The sequence below is a fragment of the Vombatus ursinus genome, unplaced genomic scaffold (genome assembly GCF_900497805.2).
Source record: "Vombatus ursinus unplaced genomic scaffold, bare-nosed wombat genome assembly UNPS02009205.1, whole genome shotgun sequence".
Taxonomy (NCBI): Eukaryota; Metazoa; Chordata; class Mammalia; order Diprotodontia; family Vombatidae; genus Vombatus; species Vombatus ursinus.
In genome coordinates this window covers 26,261,197-26,280,616 of record NW_020948983.1, presented here as the reverse complement: position 1 = coordinate 26,280,616, position 19,420 = coordinate 26,261,197, and the positions used below count along the sequence as shown (strand labels likewise).

General features: G+C 37.1%; 1 protein-coding gene across 1 annotated transcript in view; it reads left to right on the top strand.

Annotated features, from left to right (window-relative positions):
* ARNT2 (aryl hydrocarbon receptor nuclear translocator 2) overlaps positions 1-19,420 on the top strand; it is a 265,547-nt gene that overhangs the window by 59,644 nt on the left and 186,483 nt on the right. Inside the window, exons 2-3 of the mRNA XM_027851908.1 lie at positions 9,622-9,733; positions 17,486-17,533. Coding sequence (XP_027707709.1) covers positions 9,624-9,733; positions 17,486-17,533 — 158 coding nt within the window. The 5' untranslated portion in view covers positions 9,622-9,623. The remainder of the gene's footprint in view (positions 1-9,621; positions 9,734-17,485; positions 17,534-19,420) is intronic.

Below are 19,420 nucleotides of genomic sequence, written 5' to 3'. Positions count from 1 at the left end.
TTATCAATTATCCCAGCATGCACTTCACATAATAGGTTCACTTTCTTTTATCATCATCATTTATCTCTCTCACATGTTCTTTTTTTAAAAAATAATTTAATATTTCCCCAATTAAATCCCCCAATGTAAAAACAGTTTTAAACATTCATTTTAAATTTTTTTTGAGTTCTGAATTCTCGCCCTCTCTTCCTCCCTCCTCCCACCCCTCCCTAACAGTAAGCAATTTGGTATGGGTCATACATGTACAGTCATGCAAAATATATTTCCGTGTTAGTCATGTTGTAAAAGAAAACACAGACAAAAAATCCCCAAGAAAAATAAAGAAAGTAAATACTTTGATCCGCATTCAGACTCCATCTGATGATATTCTTCAGGCTTTTTCTGTTGCACAATTCTTGGTCAGTAGTATTTTGCAACCTTCTTGTGCCTACTATGCATTTCTTTATTATTGTTTGGGTGACCTTAATATTAATTCTTTGGATACACTGAAATATATACATATGCACACATATATTTATATATTATGGGCACAGTTGTATAAATGTCTGTGTACATATATACACACACATACATTAAAACTTAAAACTGCACTAAGACTTTTGTAATGAGATAGAGAAAAACAAAAATAGAGATGGAAATACAATGTTACCAGATGAATATTGTTAGTAAAAAGAGGAACATTTGTTATAGGGAGTAACTTGGAATCATTAAAAACACAATGTAATTTCACAAAGGTGGATTAATTAGGGATGTGCAAGAATATTAACTAGAAAGTCCAAGGTCAAAACAGAAATAATTATGTAGCTCAGGGGTTCAGACCCAGTATCAGGAAGAGCAAGGTCCAAGTTCAAATCCAAAGTTAAGGTCTCAGTACTATCTCATCAGAGTAGGACTCAGGGATGGAACAGGACAAGGCTTAACCAGAGTGGATCTGACTTTGTTGCTTATTGAAACATTATGAATCTACAAGTTAGGGAGAGCCAAGATTTAAAGATTCTTCCACCTGGGGAGCCATTTGAGATTTGACATTCCAAGTGCCTTGGTGTTCAGGAGATTGTGGACTCTGCTTTGGAAGTCAGTATACTTTAAAGCTGCATTTCTCTTCTGTTTTTCTATAAAACGTTCCATATAACCTAGGATCTAGTTCAGTGTTTCTAAGTTAATTTCTCTACCTTTGGTGCATATACTTGTAAAGAAGTATATTGATTTTTTTTTGGTGTCAGAATGATGCTTATGAACACTTGCAAAATTAATGGTATATTTTACTATTCAGATAATTTGGGAATTCCTTTTATAAAGGTAAATGATTCTGTCTCACTTTGCATTATAAGTAAATCTGATTAAGAGAATGGAGCAATGTGACTTGACCAGGGATTCGTAGTGAATCAGGGGTCAGTACAGAAGCAGAATCCAGGATTGCTTGTTCCCAATGTTGAGTGACAATGACTGGGTCAATCTCTTTTTCATTAGGCTGTTTTGGTGCTATATTTTAAGAGATGGGGAATGCTTATGGCCAACATATATTTCTGCATATGGATACTTTTATTATTTTTTTTTACCAGCTTCTACCATATTCATCTCCTCTCTCCCCCACTGAGTGAGTAATAGAATTATAAAAATGATTTTATTGCTCATACTAGGTAAATGGCTGGTGGTAGGGGGAGTGAAGTAGGCAGGAATCGTGATAGGAATGTTTGTATAATGACAGTTCTGAAAAAAAATCAACTATTCTGGAAATTTTTCATTTCTTTTCACAGGAGATACTATCTTTGCAAGTGACTTCAGTTACATAATGAAATAGATCTTAATGCAACCTCCCAACAAGGGTGAAAGAATCTTTTGTATAACATAGCTGATGAGTGCTTATCCATCGTCTACTTGTACACTTCCAAAGATAGGGAAATCACTGTTTCATGAGGAAGTTCATTCTATTGTTGGATAGCTCTGGTTGCTAGCATGTTCTTCCTTATGTTGAGATAAAATGTGCTTCTCGTGGTTGTTACCTCTTGGTCCAAGACCATACCTCTGTGGCTGCTTCCACAAGATAGCCATTCAGGTGTTTGAAGAATGCTACTTCTCCAGGAAATGTTGCTTGATTTTCTCTTTGTTTCACTTGGAAACACTTAAAGTCTGGAATAGATCCATGGATGCTGTCATGACCTGGAGCTAGGCCAGTCTGGTCACTGAACTGTGGCTTGAAGAGTGAGCTCTGACTTATCTGCTCCTTTACCTGCCCATCAGTATTTTATTTTCAGTGCTGGTGTAGACTGCTGAAAATAAATTCTTTGGGAGGCCTTTTTATTTTGGCTTTAGTTATTACTTCTGAGACAAAGGCCTAATAGCTTTACCTGCCTAGAATTAGCTTGCCTAAGAAGCCTAAAGTTGTTTTTTTTTCTTTCTGGAGAATAATCGTAGAAACATAAATTTAGAGTTGGAAGGGACCTTAAAGTTTATCTAGTTTAACCACCTCATTTTTCCAGATGAGGAAATTGAGGTCTAGAGACTTGTCCAAAGTCACCCAGCTTGTAAATGAATTTCATCTGCTTTTGTTGATTTTGGCAGGAGCCATTAAGAAGAGAAATTCGTTTTGAATTTGATTTGGTTTCAGTTTTTTGTGGGTTCATTCTTAAAGGGTATTAAAGATAGAATATATAGAAAAGTGCTTCTTTTCTTTTTTTTTGGTGAGGCAATTGGGGTTAAGTGACTTGCCCAGAGTCACACAGCTAGTGAGCGTTATGTGTCTGAGGCCGGATTTGAACTCAGGTCCTCCTGACTCCAGGGCCGGTGCTCTATCCACTGTACCACCTAGCTGTCCCAAAAGTGCTTACTTTCTTCTGTGCCATGTACTACCTGGATGACCTTGAGCAAGTCATTTAACCCTTCTAGGCCTCAATTTCCTCATATGTAAAGTGAGGTATTTGGACTAGAAGATCTCTAACCTCTCTTCCAGCTCTAGAACCATGATGCTTCTCTTTTTAAATGAATTCACTTTTCACTGATGGAGTAATCTTTTTTTATTTGAGAGGATTTAAAAAAAAAATAACACAACTTTAGCTATTTTTGAACTCTAATTCTTTGTTCTTGAACTCCAAGTAATGAATGTGTCTTAGAACTTGTGAACTTGTCAAGGATAGATACATCTTTGATTCTGTATGTTTAGAACATAGCACCCTTCTGCAGTGGTAAAATCATTCAATCCCAGAGTTAAAAAGGACCTTGAAGACATCAGATTTCATCTCAAATTTGAGTATCCGTGTCCTCTATAGCATCCCTAACAAGAGTGTATCCAGTCTCCATAGATGGGGAGCTCCATACCTGTTGAGAGAAGCCATTCCACTCTTGGACAGCTTTAATTTCTCGGGCATCTTTTCTTCTGTCTAACCTAAATCTGTATATTTGCAATTTCCACTCATTACTCCTGGTCATTCCCTCAGGTGCCAAGCAAAGCAAACCTAATCCCTCTTCCACATGAAAGCCATTTGGCTATTTACAGACATGATAGCTAAATTCAGAGAAATTCATCACTAGAAGGTTAGCCACCAGGTGAATTTTTTAAACTCCAGAAACTCATGAATAATATGTAAAGCATGGCCAATTGGAAAGAATGCCAAATCTAAGTACAGAAGGGCTTTATTCAGAGCCTGTCTGTTACTAATCTGTTTGAGCTTTGGGAAGCCATTTAACTTTTCCACAACTCAGTTTTCTTATCTGTAAAATAAGCAGTTTGGACCAGATGATGTCCAATGACCCTTTGAATGCTAAATCATTGGTTCTATGATTCTATGAAAATCCAGGGTAAGTATCCTACTGTGCCTCCTTATCTGCTTCTGACCACTGCCTCTCTTTATCTACTCTCCCTCCTATCACTGCTTCCTCTTTCTCTTGGCCCCTTCCCCACCTACTCCCCTGTTGTCTAAGATGATATTTTTTATACCTGAGTGTGTATATTCTTCCCTTCTTGAACCAGTTCAGATGAGAGTGAGGTTCAAGCATCGACTGTTTCCTCCGCACCATGTATCTTTCCCCTCTCCATTGTAAAAACTCTTCCTGGTGTGCCTCTTTTATGAAAATAATTTTCCCAATTCTTCCTTTCCCTTCCCCTTTTTTCTCCCTCTTTCTCACCTTTCCATTCTTCTTTTGAGATCATCCCAGGATAATAAACTCATACCTATGCTCTCTGTTTAAAAAGACTCCTCTTAACTGGCCTAGTGATGATAATGTTCTTAAGAGTTACTTGTATCATCCTCTCATATGGTAATGTAAATGGTTTAAGCTTGATAAATTCTCAAATTTCTCACTCATATTAACCTTTTTATGCTTCTCTTGACTCTTTTGTTTGAATGTCATTTTTTCTGTTCAACTCTGGTCTTTTTATCAGGAATACTTGGAAGAATTCTATTTTATCAGATGTCCATTTTTTTTTCTTTTTTTCCTTTTTTACTATTATTATTTTATTTTTTTTTGCGAGGCAGTCAGAGTTAAATGACTTGCCCAGGGTCACACAGCTACTGAGTATCATTTGGTTTTTTTTTTCCTACAGGATTATATACTCAGTTTTGCTGGGTAACTTATTCTTGTTTGTAATCCCAGCTCCTTTGCCTTCTTGAAAATCACTTTGCAAGCCCTCTAATCCTTTATAGTGGTAATTACTAATTCTTGTGTGATACTGACTGTGGCTCCACAGTATTATTCTTTCTGGTTGTTTGCAGTATTTTCTGCATAACCGGGGAGCTCTGGATTTTGGCTATAATAGTCCTGAGATTTTTCCTTTGGGGATTTCTTTCAGAAAGTGACCAGTGGATTCTTTCCATTTCTACTCTGCCTTCTAGTTCCATAACTGGGCAATTTTCCTTCATAATTCTAAAAAATATGATATGTAGGCTCTTCTTTTTTTGATCATGACTTTCAGGTAGTCCAATAATTCTTAAATTATCTTTCCTTGTTCTATTTCCTAGGTCACTTGTTTTTCCCATGAGATATTTCACATCCTCTTTTTTCCCCATTCTTTTGACTTTGTTTTATTGGTTTCTTGATGTCTTGATGGAGTCATTAGCTTCCATTTGACCAATTATAATTTTAAAGAAGGTTTTGTACTTCTTTTACCGCTTGGTGAATTCTGATTTTTAAGTGGCTATCTTCTTCAGTAGTTTTTTGTACTTCTTTTATTATTAGGACTATTCTGAATTTTAAGGAGTTATTTTCTTTAGTATTTTTGTGCCTCTTTTACCAAACTGTCAAATCTCTTTTCATAATTTTCCTGCATAGCACTCATTTATAATTTCTGCTACTACTCTTATTGATTTTCAATTTTTTTTTTTGCTTTTAAAAAACTGTTTATGTTCTAGGGATTATCGTTGGGTTTGTGTCTAATCTACATTTTTCTTTGAGGTTTCGGTTGTAGGTGTTTTCAGGTCATCGTCTTCTTCTAAGTTTGTGTCTTGAGCTTCCCTGTTACCATAGCAAGTTTTTATGGTCAGGGTCTTATTTTGTTGTTTTCTGATTTTTCCAGCCTATTTCTTGACTTTGGACTTTATGTTAAGATTGGGCTCTGTTCACCTCTAAGGGAGATGACTGGCACAGCTCAGTCTTACAGCTGGGGCTTCCGGTGTTGTGTGATCAGTAGAGAGGTCTGGTCACTGTCCCCTGGTCTGCACTTGGTCCTTAACACAGGTAGGGCCCCTGCTACCTCATGACTGTGACTAATCCTCTCTGTACTAGAACTGCAACCTTTAATATGACTTTTTCTTGGCTTTCCTACTCAGAATTCTGTTTGGTGTTTTCTGTGGTAATTTTGTAGGAGAGTTTTTAGGAGATGTTTGGCAGTTGTGACCTTTCACTCCACCATCATGCCTCTATTCTGCCCTCTATGTCTCCTTATATTCCATGAATTCTAAAATGGCATAACAAATTCCCCTTCATGTTCCCAGTATTTCAAATTAGGCAACCTGTTCCTCCTAATTTGTCATGGAATTTAAGTGATTTGAGCTGAGAGAGCTTTCCAGCAGGTATCCAGAAAGTTAAAGTCTTCTGTGACTATGGTATCATCATGATCTACTGCTAGAATTCATTGTTCATGTTCTACTTTTAGCTGGGTGTGGCATAATGGAGAGAGAGCTGACCTAGAAGCCGGAAATGGCCTGGGTTCAAATACCGTTCCTAATATGTGATCCTAGGCAAATCTCTCCACCTGTCAGTGCTCTAGGCAACTTTCTAAGATTATAAATTATAGACCAAGGGCATTTCCTCCCCTCAGAGTTCCCTACACTAATGAAATCACAGGTACAGGTTCTAGCCCTACCCAGAGTTTCAGAATGAAGGCTCCCTTTGAAGAATGAAATTATTGGTTTGATGTCTTCTCTAGCTGACTTTTTCCTGCTATATATTATCTGATGAAGGAAATTGAAGGCTACAACCTTGTGATTTTTAAAGGCCATGAGAGTGAGCCATTGAGAGTCATTTAGAGGTAGCTGGTGGCTCAATGGGCATAGTGCTTGGCCTAGAATAAAAAAGACCTGAATTCAAATTTGGTTCCACATACTTGCTAGCTGTGTTACCCTGGGCAAATCACTTAATCGCTTTTTGCCTCAGTTTCCATAACTGAAAATTGGGCATAATAATAGCACCTACCTCACAGGATAGTTGTGAAGATCAAATAAGATAATATTTTAAGTGCTTAGCACATTACCTGACACATAATATGTGCCATCTAAATTCTTATTCCCTTCCCCTTTTCTGAGAGTTGAATCTATGCAGGTGTTTTTAGCCAGCTCATCATTGATGCCTCTTTGGGACTTAACACAAAGATGTTAAATTTGGATATGAACTTGGGAGGACCAAGTGCTACATAGGAACTGGATTAAATCTGAGCCCACTCTCTTCAGAGTTTGAGGTAGAATAGTGGAGAGTATGCCCCTGAGGTATTGGGAAGAAATATTCTTACTCTTGTTATCGCTAATATCCCAAATAACTAACTCTTTGTAAATGCCTAAAAAATGAAGTTATCAGCAAAAACAAGTCTAAAATTTACCAACTGTGAAATTAATCTCTGTGCTTTTAGCAAAGAGAACTCTCTAGCAGATGCCCAGGTGGTTGAAGTCATCCATGCAAACTGTGTCATACCTCTGTGTCAACTTTGTGAACTACTTTCAGAATTCACCTTCATTTTCTACTTATGGTTGTGTGGTTTGTAATACCCACAACTTTACCCACAACATTGCCTTTGTTCCTGTCACTTCCCCCACCCCAAATTTGTTCTTCACCCAAACATTTTCCATTATACTTATCTAATATCTTATACTTATGTAGTATACTTATCCTCTTAGATTGTGGATACCCTCACAGGAGTATATCTTCTTAACTGTAGTGATATTCCAGTGTTCCTTTTATCTAATCTCTTTCTGAATAGTGCACATCCTTCCATTGCCAGATTTCAGTCATCAGTCACCCCACCAAATCTCAATGATACCTTTGCTGTCAGGCTGATTTTCTTGCATTAACAACTCTACACTGATTATTGAGTCCATGCACTTTTTTATTTTCCCTTTTCCTAGATAGATATTACCTCTTGTAAATTATTGAGCTTCTTTACTACTTTTCTTCCTTTATTATATCTGCTAATCTTTCGTCTTTGCCATCCCATTTTAATATATAAAGATAGTTTTAATCATATCTGCAGATTTCCAGGCAAATATATTATTCATTTGTCAGATATACTCTAATGCTGGTCAAGAGCCTGCCATTGATGTATCACAACTAATGATCCATAAATCCAAATATCATTCTTTACCCATATTCAAAAACTAATTGTTAATGTCAAGGATTTATATATGAAAGTGCTCGTTGATGGCAATGATGTTCCACTGTTTTGCTGATTTTTACTTGTTAAGCCATTTATAACCAAAATGCATTACTTATCAACCACAGAAAACTCTCTAAATTGGTTAAACGTTTAAATGATCTTGGGACTGTAGGAGGTGATGGAATGGGAGTGTGATTATAGACTACTTAGATTAATATTGAATTTGTCCAGATCTAGATCCAACCCAATAGTTTGATGCAGTAACTTCATCCTCAGTTTGCAAGCAGTGTATTTCATTCCATCTTTTAGAAAATAAACGGTTTTTACCAGAAGGGTATTCAAGTAATATAACTATTAGATTATCTGTTTGTTAATTTCACATTGCTGTTCTAGAGCTATTGCTACCCAAAATAAAGCAAATTTGTGAGAAATTAAAGAGAATTATTTTAAAGAAGAGATTATTATTTAAATATAAATTTTAGTGTCTATTTATAGTATAGCAAGAACTATAAATGAGAAATAGCATGGAATAAAAAGCTGGCCTCACAGTCAGAAAGGTCTGAATTCAAATCCAAACTCTGGCATATACTGATTATATGACCCTGAGCAAATCAGTTGGCCTTTGAGTACCCCAGACAATTCTCTAAAACTATAAGTTTCAGAGAAGGTAATCACCTGTATGGATAAAGAATGTTCCTTACTAGGAGCACCCTGGATCAATGCAATCAGAGGTCCAGTAAAAAGCAAATAGGGAAAAGTAGGCATCTTCATACTACTCAAAGTTCCATAGGAACATTTATTCTTTTATGAAAGACTCCAGTAGAACTGTTCAAGTTGGCCTTCAGTCATATAGTATTTACAAAATGTTATGCATTTTGACATTATTAAGTGAAGACAGTTACATGGTTCATTTTCAGATTGCTGTTTGGGGAGGAAGTATGACATGTAGGAATGAATTAGATCTCATACAGACAAACAGTATGCACATTATCCAGGTCCTCTTGTATTGTGCTGTCAACATACCATGACATTATTTTTCTTTTAACTTGAACGCTGATTCCTTTGTTTATCCTTGAATGCCTTTCTGAAATGGATTGTTTTAAGCTATCACTTCCATTATATCCCTGAGTGAGAGTTGAACTAATACAAGTAAATTCTCGTGAAGTCATTCTCAGAAACAATAATCAGAACAATTGTACTGCTTACAAATATATGTGTTCTCATAGAGGGGATGTGTAAAATATGTCAGGACTGCACAGCACCACTAGAATTTATTTTTAAAAATCCTTTTAGTTCTCTGCATTCCCTAAGCAGTAAGCCAGGTCCTCCTTGGGAATCCTTTACTTGCTGGGTATAAATTAAAGATTTTGTATGATGCATTAATATATTTGTAAAGACACCTTATTCACCATTTGCGAGGCACCCTGTGGAATTATTTTGGTCTCTGACTACCAAAGGGGAAACCCTCTAGACAGGAAGATGAATCTCACCTCAAAGAGGAGCCAGCTGTGTTGAAGGAATTTGATGCCATAGTTTCACAGCAAACTGGCCAATGCTTGTATAACTACAAGCAACAAACGATGATTCTTCTTCATTTGGCAACAGCCATAGTGCTTGGGAAAGTCAGATTCTCCCATTCACTCTCTGAGTTGAACATGAGGTCCCTTTGAAAGTGACATTTCCTCTTTTAAACCACTTTCTCAATAACTAAATTCTTAGTCCCTTGGCTTGAACTAGTTAATAGTCCTTCCAGAGAGCCTTGTATGTCTTGTTGCTTGTTTTTGGGCATAGATAACTAATGGAGTTTTGTTCTGAATTTGCAGAAATGGCTTCTGATATCCCTGGATCAGTGACTTTGCCTGTTGCCCCCATGGCAACAGGGCAGGTGAGAATGGCAGGATCCATGCCTGCTAGAGGAGGAAAGAGGCGTTCCGGGTAAGCAACTTCAGTATTTCAAGGTCAAATTCAAACTGGTAAATGTCACTCAACCCTGATAGCCTTCATGCTGGGGGCCTGTCTGGGAAATCAATTTTGTACTCGTTTCTTCTAGAATAGGAAATCAGCAGTTTGCCTTAGGAATGCTGAGATTTTTGTAAGTTAAAGCAGTATGCACATGACTTTGCCAATATAAGTGATTGTGAATTCTACACCAAACTGATGAGAACTCTGTCCTTGGGAAAATCTGCTTCTGTGTCCTGCTGGACTCTAATTAAGCCATTTAATAGGCACTCGCTGGTCTGCAGTGACCTCACTGAGGATAATCAGTCCTGATCATAAGCACAGAAGGGAAGGCAATGACTAATTTACATTTCTTAATGTGGTTTGTGGTGGGCTGAGCAAGAAAAAAGCCTCTGTAGCAAATGCCTGCCCTTTGTTTGGAAATTATGCTTTGTTGGCATTTCATTTCAGGAAAGGAAAGTTAATGTTGATCACCTCAATTTCATAGGGTTTGCAGATTGTAAGGATCCTTTTGGGTTCTGAGGACCTGCATTTAATTCTTAGCTCTGGTCTTTATAATGTGTGACCTTGGGTAAATAACTTCTCTTCTCTTGGCCTCAGTTTCCTTGTATGTATCTAGCTGCACTAGATAACGTCTAAGACCTCTTGTTTCAATGTCCTCTGTCAAAAGAACATATATGGCATTTTTTTTAAATTGCTAAGCTACTAAAGTGTTATCAAACTTAAGCATCAAACAACTCTGGCTCTTAGTTCTGTTGAAAAGGTATATGTTAATCAGATGATCTGGGTGATGAATAATAAGTGGGAACGTTTATGGCATGATTTACTCTCCATTATCCACAATTCATTTGTGGTTACTGCAGAAGGATTGCTTTTTTTTTTCTTCCTTCTTCCCAGTCACTAGTCAGATATTAAACATTTATTACATGCCTACTATGTGCCAGGCACTCTAAGCTCTGGGGATACAAATCCAAAAAAGGAAAGAGGCCTTGCCCTCAAGTAGCTTACAGTCTAAATGGATGAAGACAATACACAAAAGACAAAAGGAAGCTGAAAAGGGTAAGAAGGGAAGGTGCCCAACATAGGGGCCATGATGGAGATATGCAACAAAGTCTAGCCAACTGGGATATGAGGAGATGACTGGTCTGGTCATGTTCCTTAAGTGGAGGTTTGGGGAGGAGCGTTTTGCTCCATCCTCCAGTCAGAGAGGCAGAGATTACTGATGAGGTCTGAGAAGCAGGGCACTAACAGAGGATACTTTCAGTGCAGTTCATCCAGGGCCCTGGTCAGGGAAGTAGATGGATTGCCCGCAGTTGACCTGTGAGCCAGTCAGATGGTAGGGGAGGTGGGATGCAGGTGAGTGTTCAGCACCTGTTACAGCCAACTGCTTAAGGTGCTCACCTTTACACTGGCCATGTGTCTATTGAGACCAACTTTGCTGTTCCCTTTACTTCTCTTAGTTCTGGCGTCCTGAATCCTGATTTTTGTCTTCCTCATATGTTGGCGTTCTCATAGTATCATCCATTTAGAATTGGAAAAACCCTTTGAGGCCATCTGGTTCAACTCCCTCATTTTACAGATGAGGAAACTGAGGCCCTGAGAAGTAAAGTAAGTCACTTAAAGTTCCACAGCTAGTCAGTGCAGAGCTAACTCAGCATCACTTCTTCTTCAACCCCCACCCCACCCCCCCAACCAGGAAGGTGTTGGCACTTGTGAGCATGATTGCTGTGTTGAAATCAAGCTTCATTGACATTTCATTTTGGGAAAGAAAAGTTAATGTTGAACAACTCAATTTCATAGAGTTTTCAGATTGTAAGGATCCTTTGGGGTTCTGAGGACCTGGGTTTAATTCCTAGCTCTGGTCTTTTTTTTTAATTTTTTAAAAAATTTAAATTTTTAAAAATTTTTTTAAATTTTAAATTAAGTGTGACAATCCTAATTCCTGAGTGCCCTGTGCTTGATGATTTAGTTTAGTATTATTGACCATTCCACAGTAACTCAGCTGAAAAGACCTGAACCCTTTTACCTGACAATATCATATAAGTATCATGTCTTGGGCATGGTGATAAACTTAAAAAGCTGTAGCTATAGCTGAGACCTAACTTCTATTTTTCCTTAAAAGTATCCCTCCCCCCCCAAAAAAGCAAAAGATGAAGAGAAAAACACAGAGAGAAGACAAAGGGAATCAAGGGAAGATCAGTTCAAGAGGATGAAGAGAAAGCCCAACATGGAGCTAGCTTACAGAATAATGGTAGATCCCAATTGCCTCATTTTTTACAACATTTTACGCTGATTTACAGGTTCATGATTAATTTTTTTCCCATGAATAAATACTTTATCATGATTTTTGGCTGTATTTGCCCACCTGTTCTCTATGTTGGGCCAGAATACTTGGGTGAAAAGGCTCTTAAAATTCTGTTTAAATAAATTTTCCATAGCCTCATCAGCTAATAGGAAAGGTTTCCCAAACAAGCTAGCTCCCTATATGAGTTTATCTTTAGCAAATTTTGTTGAGTTTTTTTTAACCTACTCTGATTTTTCAAATCCTTTACTGACAGATTCACCATGAAGCAGACTGTGGTTTAAGCCTATTGGACAATATCCAGAGATGTTAGTTTATCTTAAAGACATCCAGAGTTGTATTTTCTTCAACATATGGAACTTTCATGAAGGAAACTTCCACTCTCAGTGCGTATCTGAAACTGTTCTGTTAGTCTTAGAGTTGCCTGGGGCATTTAGGTTAGCTGCTTTGCTCAGATTCATACAGCCAGATGTGTCAGAGATGGGTCTTGTACCCAGGTCATTCTGCCTCCAGTCTTGTAACTGCTATGCTTCACTGCCTTTCTTTCTTAAATATTTAACAGGCCTTGTTATGAGATGGTCTCAAATAAAAGGCAGTCCTACAGCTCTGCTCCCCAGGTCTCAGTGTGTTTATATTTACATTTAGTACTTAATACAGCCCGTAGCCTAGCAGGAGTCTAAATAATAAAATATCAGAGCTGGAAGGGGCCTTAGACATCATAAAACTTTATCTTTTTGTTTAACAGCTAAGGAAACTGAGTCTCAGAGACATGAAGTTTTCCAAGTGACGTGGTGGCAAATCTGCAACTAGAACCCAAGCTTCTTTATTCTGAGTCACTTGCTTTTTCATTCCCATTCTGGAGAAACATGTGACTCAGATCAATAACAGTGAAAGAGGGAAGAGAAAGATCTTCTTTGCTTGGTTAATGTTTTATATCAGGCTGAGGGGATGGCACATTTCCATTATGGAAAGAAGAAACAGGGAAAAGCTGAGCCACAGACAGGATCAAGAATCCTACCTGCTCTGCTGGTCATCATGATGTGACTTAGTTATTTATTTATGAATTTCAAAGCCAATAGAAATGTTTATTCTCTTTTGGATCCTCCATGTCTGCTACTCTGGGTTGATTATACTTCCAATAGAACCTTGACCTCGATGAGGGTCTCCTGCAAACTATTTGCATCCCTGTGTTTGCCTTTTAGGAGACACCGTGAAGGTACATTAGTTTTAGATTCTCGTAGACTTATTAGAAAGGTATTGATGCAAGTAACTTAAAATGGCCTTTCTCAACCTTTCTAATTTCAATGGATGATGCCTATGTGGGAGGTAGCTTCATTGCACCTTGGTGTCAGATGAAGAGCTAATTTTTTTTTAAAGTTAATTTCTTTACAATTATGTCTATGGTTAAGACCTTTCCTTTTTGGGATCTTGCAGATCTTAGCCCCTCTACGTCACTCTGAAATTAGAGGTTTCTTTCCCAATGGATTTGCCCAATTTAAGCACTCATTTGCTGAAATGTTTCATTTGATTTGTGTTTGCAAATGAGTTCATTCAAACATTGAAAATACATACCATAGTGAAGACATTTTGCCATCGGTTTATAGAAACATCAGACTTGTATTCGGTTCTTTCTTTGCTGCAGTGGCAAATTACATGAAGAATAAGAACTACAGTTGTTGCTGATATTACTTGAAATTAAACATCCCTGGTTGCATGTTTTTTGTTAGGGTATCAGTGGAATCTGTTTTCTTTGGTCATAACCAATGATACATTATTATTGCACAACAATAGTTATAAAGATCCTTATCCATCATATCTCTCCAGACTCATTTTCAACCCAGAAGCGCCTTACCCAATTTTTTTGGGAAGGAAGAGTTCATTCCCATTAATAGTGAAGTGAGGGAATACATTTTCAGCCAACCTCATCCATTAATTGTATTGCATTTTTAAATTGAATAAAATAAGACTTAAAAGTCACATTTTGATTCATTGCCTTTATTATCTTAGTTCATTCTGGATTATAAAGACATGTAAAAAGACAGACAAAATGAAGGATGGTTTATTAGGACTTTTGATAGCCAAGGAAATAAGCATAGCTCATTTTTGCTGTATTTTAAATTAAGAAATTAAAGAGGAGGCAGAAAATACTATCTGGGCCAACAGATTTCTGAAACATCCTTTGTCCTATTGTGTGAGCTACTTCTGATGCATTGCTGACATACATTCTGCCTTGAATGAATAAGCAATCTGGTGTTTTGGTTACAGGTGAGTTGTTTGGAGGATTTTAAAACTCTGTATTATTTCCTGAATTCAGCCTCCGCTCTGTACTCATTAGCAAGATCGAGACACTCCATTTTCTTTTCCCATTGACAGTTCAGTCTGACTCCCTGGGATTTCTGACAAATCTAAGGAACTTTGGGTCCAGGCAGTGGTACTATCCCTTGCTTATACCAACAATGGACTATAAGCACACACAGGACTCAAGTTGTAACATTTCATTGTGATGCCGATGCAGATCGTTCCGTTTTTCTAATTTAAAAGGATACGGAGTTGCCTTAGCATTTCAAAAAAACCTAAATGATTGTGGGGACTGAGGATCAATAGGACTACACTATAAAAATAATTCTATCAGGGCTTATTTAAATTTTATGTAATTATTTATTTTTAATAATATACATTAATACCATATTTTACATGACATTTCAATAATAGCACAATTGTAGAGCACTTTAAGGTTTACAAAATATTTTTGTCACAACCATGTGAGGTAATTAATGCAAATATTGTCACGTCTGTTTTACAAGTGAGGAAAAAGGCCAAGAGAGTTCAACTAACTTGCCCAGGGGTCACACAGCTAGTAAATACTAAACCAAAACTTGAACGCAGATCTTATGATTTTGAAGTTCAGAGCTCTTTTCACCATATCATGCTATCCCTTATAGAATATAATCTAACTCACATTTATAAAGGTTGAGACATTTGAGTTTGTAATAAAGCACAATTTTAAAGTTTAATGTACTTTCTGCATTTTGAAACCTTGGCAAATTGTTTCTGAGACAACTTTCCTTAGGCTCTAGTAGTACCATCTATTTTTCTAATTATTTTGGTACATTTTTTGCTGGCTCTGAAAAGTTAGGTATCCTTGTTTGACATAAAGGCTTCAGTTTCCCATAATGACCACTGGAGGGCAGCATATCTCTACTGTATTTTTGTTTGGAGACTTAATCGTTTGTTTTTTGTTGCTATCATTGAGTGAAGTATAATTTTCAGCAAAGCACTGATGACAGCAGTGATGACAACCATTACATGCAATATAAACTATTTTCGCTATAACTTCACTTTCAAAAAAAATCTTGTCTGGCCGTTTAAAACAAGTAACCACTTTCATAATGCTTTTTTTTTTTTTAAATAGTCAGACTTCTTCCAGCCTTTCTTTGTTAGCTTTTACTCTGTCTTAAGTCTTCGTTCTGACTTTTTGTAGATCATTAACACTGAGTTACAAAATGTAGTATTTCTGTTTCTGTGTCCTTGCAGTAGATTGTCTATATACTGTCGATATGTATGTGATTGTATATGCACTTCTTTCTTCCCATTTCCTCCCTTTCATCCTTTATCACTACTCACAGATATTATTTATATTATTGTTACTGCCCAGACCAGTTTTCTAACTCTTTTTGTTCTTATCTCTTTAGACTAGTGTGATCCATGTTTAAGTTACCCATAGTGACCAAAGCCAGAGTTTATGTGAACAGAGCTGGCCTTAATGTAGGAAAAGAAGGCAAACCTCAGAACAACAGCTGCTCCCCCCTTGAAAACAACTTTAATGACAGTCCACCACTGCCCTTCACCAAGGCTTCAAGTTTGTTCCTTTAGTTGTTTAGAGTAAAACATAATTTTCCTACACACCTCTCCCATGTCTTTCATTGCCCCGTGCTAGGAAGGTTGTTCCCACCTGGTCTACGGGTAGCGAATGGCCTTCTTCATTAGAATGTCATTGTTTTCTTCAGGCACCCTGGATATTAGACATGAAGGGGCCTGGCAGTTCCCCTTCTGATTTAACAAGAAATGATCACTTTTTCAGGATAGCTCTCTTTGTAAAGTCTCTGCTTTCCTCAAAGAGGGAGCATCCCTTTATCTTATTGTTCTTCCCTAATGATACATGGTGTATGGGGTGGGGGGGAGGGAGGTATTGATTACATTTACAATCTCAGTTGGTTCTCTGTGTTCCATAAAGGGACCATTACTTCTACTCTGGGGCAGGCTGAGCTGGGAAGGGGGAAGACAGGAGGGCTCATTGTTACTGACTGCATGCTCAGGGTGATTTGTGTCTTACTCCTAGTGATGCCTGTGGTATCCTTCCCTTCTTCTCCCCTGCCTTGGCCCTGCTCCCCCATTACCTGTCAGAAGTCGGGTGAGGGCATCTGTCCCTAAGGAGCCACAACCTACCTGTTCAGAGGCACTCTGAATTATTATTCCGTTAACTTTCATAAGGCGTTGAGTGTGTGCATTATGTAAATTAAACCACATTTTTTAAAAAATAATGGGTTATAGTAAGTTTGTATTGAAAACAGCTAAAAAAACCCTCCACATTTTAGTATTGCTTTTTATCATATAGAATTAAGTGAAGGCCTAGACAAATTAATTTAAGTAGCTAATTAAATTAAGTAAGCAGACAGTTTGGGTCACTCAGGTCAAAAAATATTATTTTTTTTCTCAGTAGTTTGGTTTATCTTAAGCTAATTATTGCCTTAAATCTCTTCTTGTACTTAGACTTTTAGGTATTGTCTGAGGATTTTCATTCAATGGATTGATATACTTTTATTTTAAGTAGTTATTTTCAAACTTTCCTTCTTAAAAAAAAACTTGAAGTTGTATAGATTATAAAACATCCATACAAAGATGTTGGAAAATAGTATTATATGTATGTGTATATATATATATATATATATGTATATATATATGTATGTAATATGTCCAGGTTATATACACATATAACTATACAAGCTGTCTAGAGTAGATATCTTCCAAATCTGTTGGGATAAAGGAAACACTGGCTTCTCCAAAACCTCTCCAGTGGACATTGACTCAAAACCATCTGTGGTCTGGTTGCAGAGACCTCCTTAGGAGTTTACCACTGCTTAGATGCCTTAATTTTTCAGTGAAAACTCACGCTTGTGAGTCCAGTGTGACCTGAGTCATAAAATTACCTCTTCTCACCTGAATGAACCTCCCTGACAGGCACTGTTCCTGGCCAGTACCTATGGCAGGGTGGCAAGACTTCATTGTCTTTTTGTCTTTGGTGACAATCCAGTGATTTTATTTTCAGCACTGCAAAGGCTAGGGCTCAATTTGGATTACTCCCTCCAATGCTGAAGTAGAATTTTACCCAGTTAGATAAAGGCTCACCAGAGGTCTTGCTTTTTCAGAATGGACTTCGATGATGAAGATGGTGAAGGCCCCAGCAAATTTTCAAGGTGAGTTATTTTTTTTAATACTTAAAATGAGCCTCTCTTGCCAGGTAGGATGACCATACATAAATGAAGATTTAAGCCCAAATTATATGATAACATTCATTCTCTGCATCTTGGACATATTAGTCTCTTCTAATTCTTCCTTCATTCTATCTTGTCTTGGGAGTGTTTGCATAGGCCAGCATTTAGTCACATGGTTGCCAGCTGAGTGGTTGACACAGTTCTTAAGTCTCACAACCTATATTATTTAAACAGATGAAGTGACATAAATAATTAGCTGTTTTTCATTTTAACTGACAAAAATTCCATTCAGTAGACTCATTTTTAATACTTTTTAGAAAGGTCAAGAATTATAGTTAAACTATCTCAAGAGGAGGCATGTTTTTCTACCCTTGAAAATGAGGAAAATGTTAGACACTGAACTTGCTTTCCTCTAACAAATAAAACATCAGGCTGTCAAGTAACTCATGACTCTTTTGTGGAATGTCTTTTATAAACAGAAATCTTTTTGAAATTAATGGCAATTTGTCTAGAACATGGGCTTTTAAAATGGAGTATTATGCCCTATTTGAGATTTAGCATTTATAATTAAATTGCATTCTGGTATTTTTAGCTAACTTTATTGGGTTTATATATATGTATTCCTTAAAGTGTGTAATTTCATTTAAGGGAGGCAATGTGGTGCAGTGGGTAGAAAACTGGCCTTGGACCTGGAGTTCAAGTCTGTTCTCTGACACCTATTGACAGTGTGGTCCTAGGCAAGTCACCTAAGCCTCTTAGTGCCCCAAGCAGCTCTCTGAGATTTTAAGTTGTGGAGAAGGTGATAATCAATGCTGGTACAGGACATTCCTCACTGAGAGTTCCATATGTCAATGAAATCATAGGTGAGATTTTTTAAAAATATTCATTTATGCTGGGATAGAAAAGTAAGAAGATGGAAGATAAGTTTATTGTTCATTGATCTTTATGGCAAAAAGGTGGCAAAGTGGACAAAGTGCAGGTTAGGAAGACCTGGGTTCAAATTTGGCCTCAGACTTTATACTCACTATATGACCTTGGGCAAGGCACTTAATCTCTGTTTGCCTCAATTTCCTCATCTGTAAATGGGGATAATAATAGTACCTAGCTCTCAAGGTTATGAAGATTTTTTTAAGGTAATATGTGTAAAGTGCTTAGCACTGTGACTGGCACATAGTAAGTGTTATATAAATGCTAGTTATTATTATTAGTAGGAGTATTAAAGTTTTGGTAGCAAATTTGGAAATTTTGAGAAGATAGAAACTGTTTTGTTAAGGTCTGAGAATAGGTTAGCCTTATACTTAGCTGTGGTAAGATATTTCCTCTTCTTCTCCTCCTCCCCATCCCCATCTCAGTGACAGGCAACACCACTTATGGACTCAAGGAATGTACGAGCCAAATGAGAGGACCAATAACAGTGACAGAAAAACCCCAAAACATAAATAAGCTTTCTGTGCATTCTTTTCTAAACTCAGGAGTCGTAATTGGATCAATTCTTTTCTTTGTTTAAAAAAATCAGTTTTAGAAGTATAATTTAGTTCCATTTCAGGTGCTAAACTACCACCACCGCTACTACTAGTACTAGTACTGCTACTGCTATTGCTATTGCTACTACTACTACTACTACTACTACTACTACTACTACTACTACTGTTCAACACTTACATAGTGCTTTACAAAGTTTCTTTCACATACATTGTCTCATTTTGTTCCCACAAAAACCATATGAGGTGGACAGAGTAAATAATATTACTTCCAATTTATTAATATTAAATACTATTACCTCCAATTTACAGATGAGGAAATTGAGATACTGAGGGTAAATGACTTTCATAGACTCCACAGCTAGTAAGTGGCATAGCAGGATCTCAA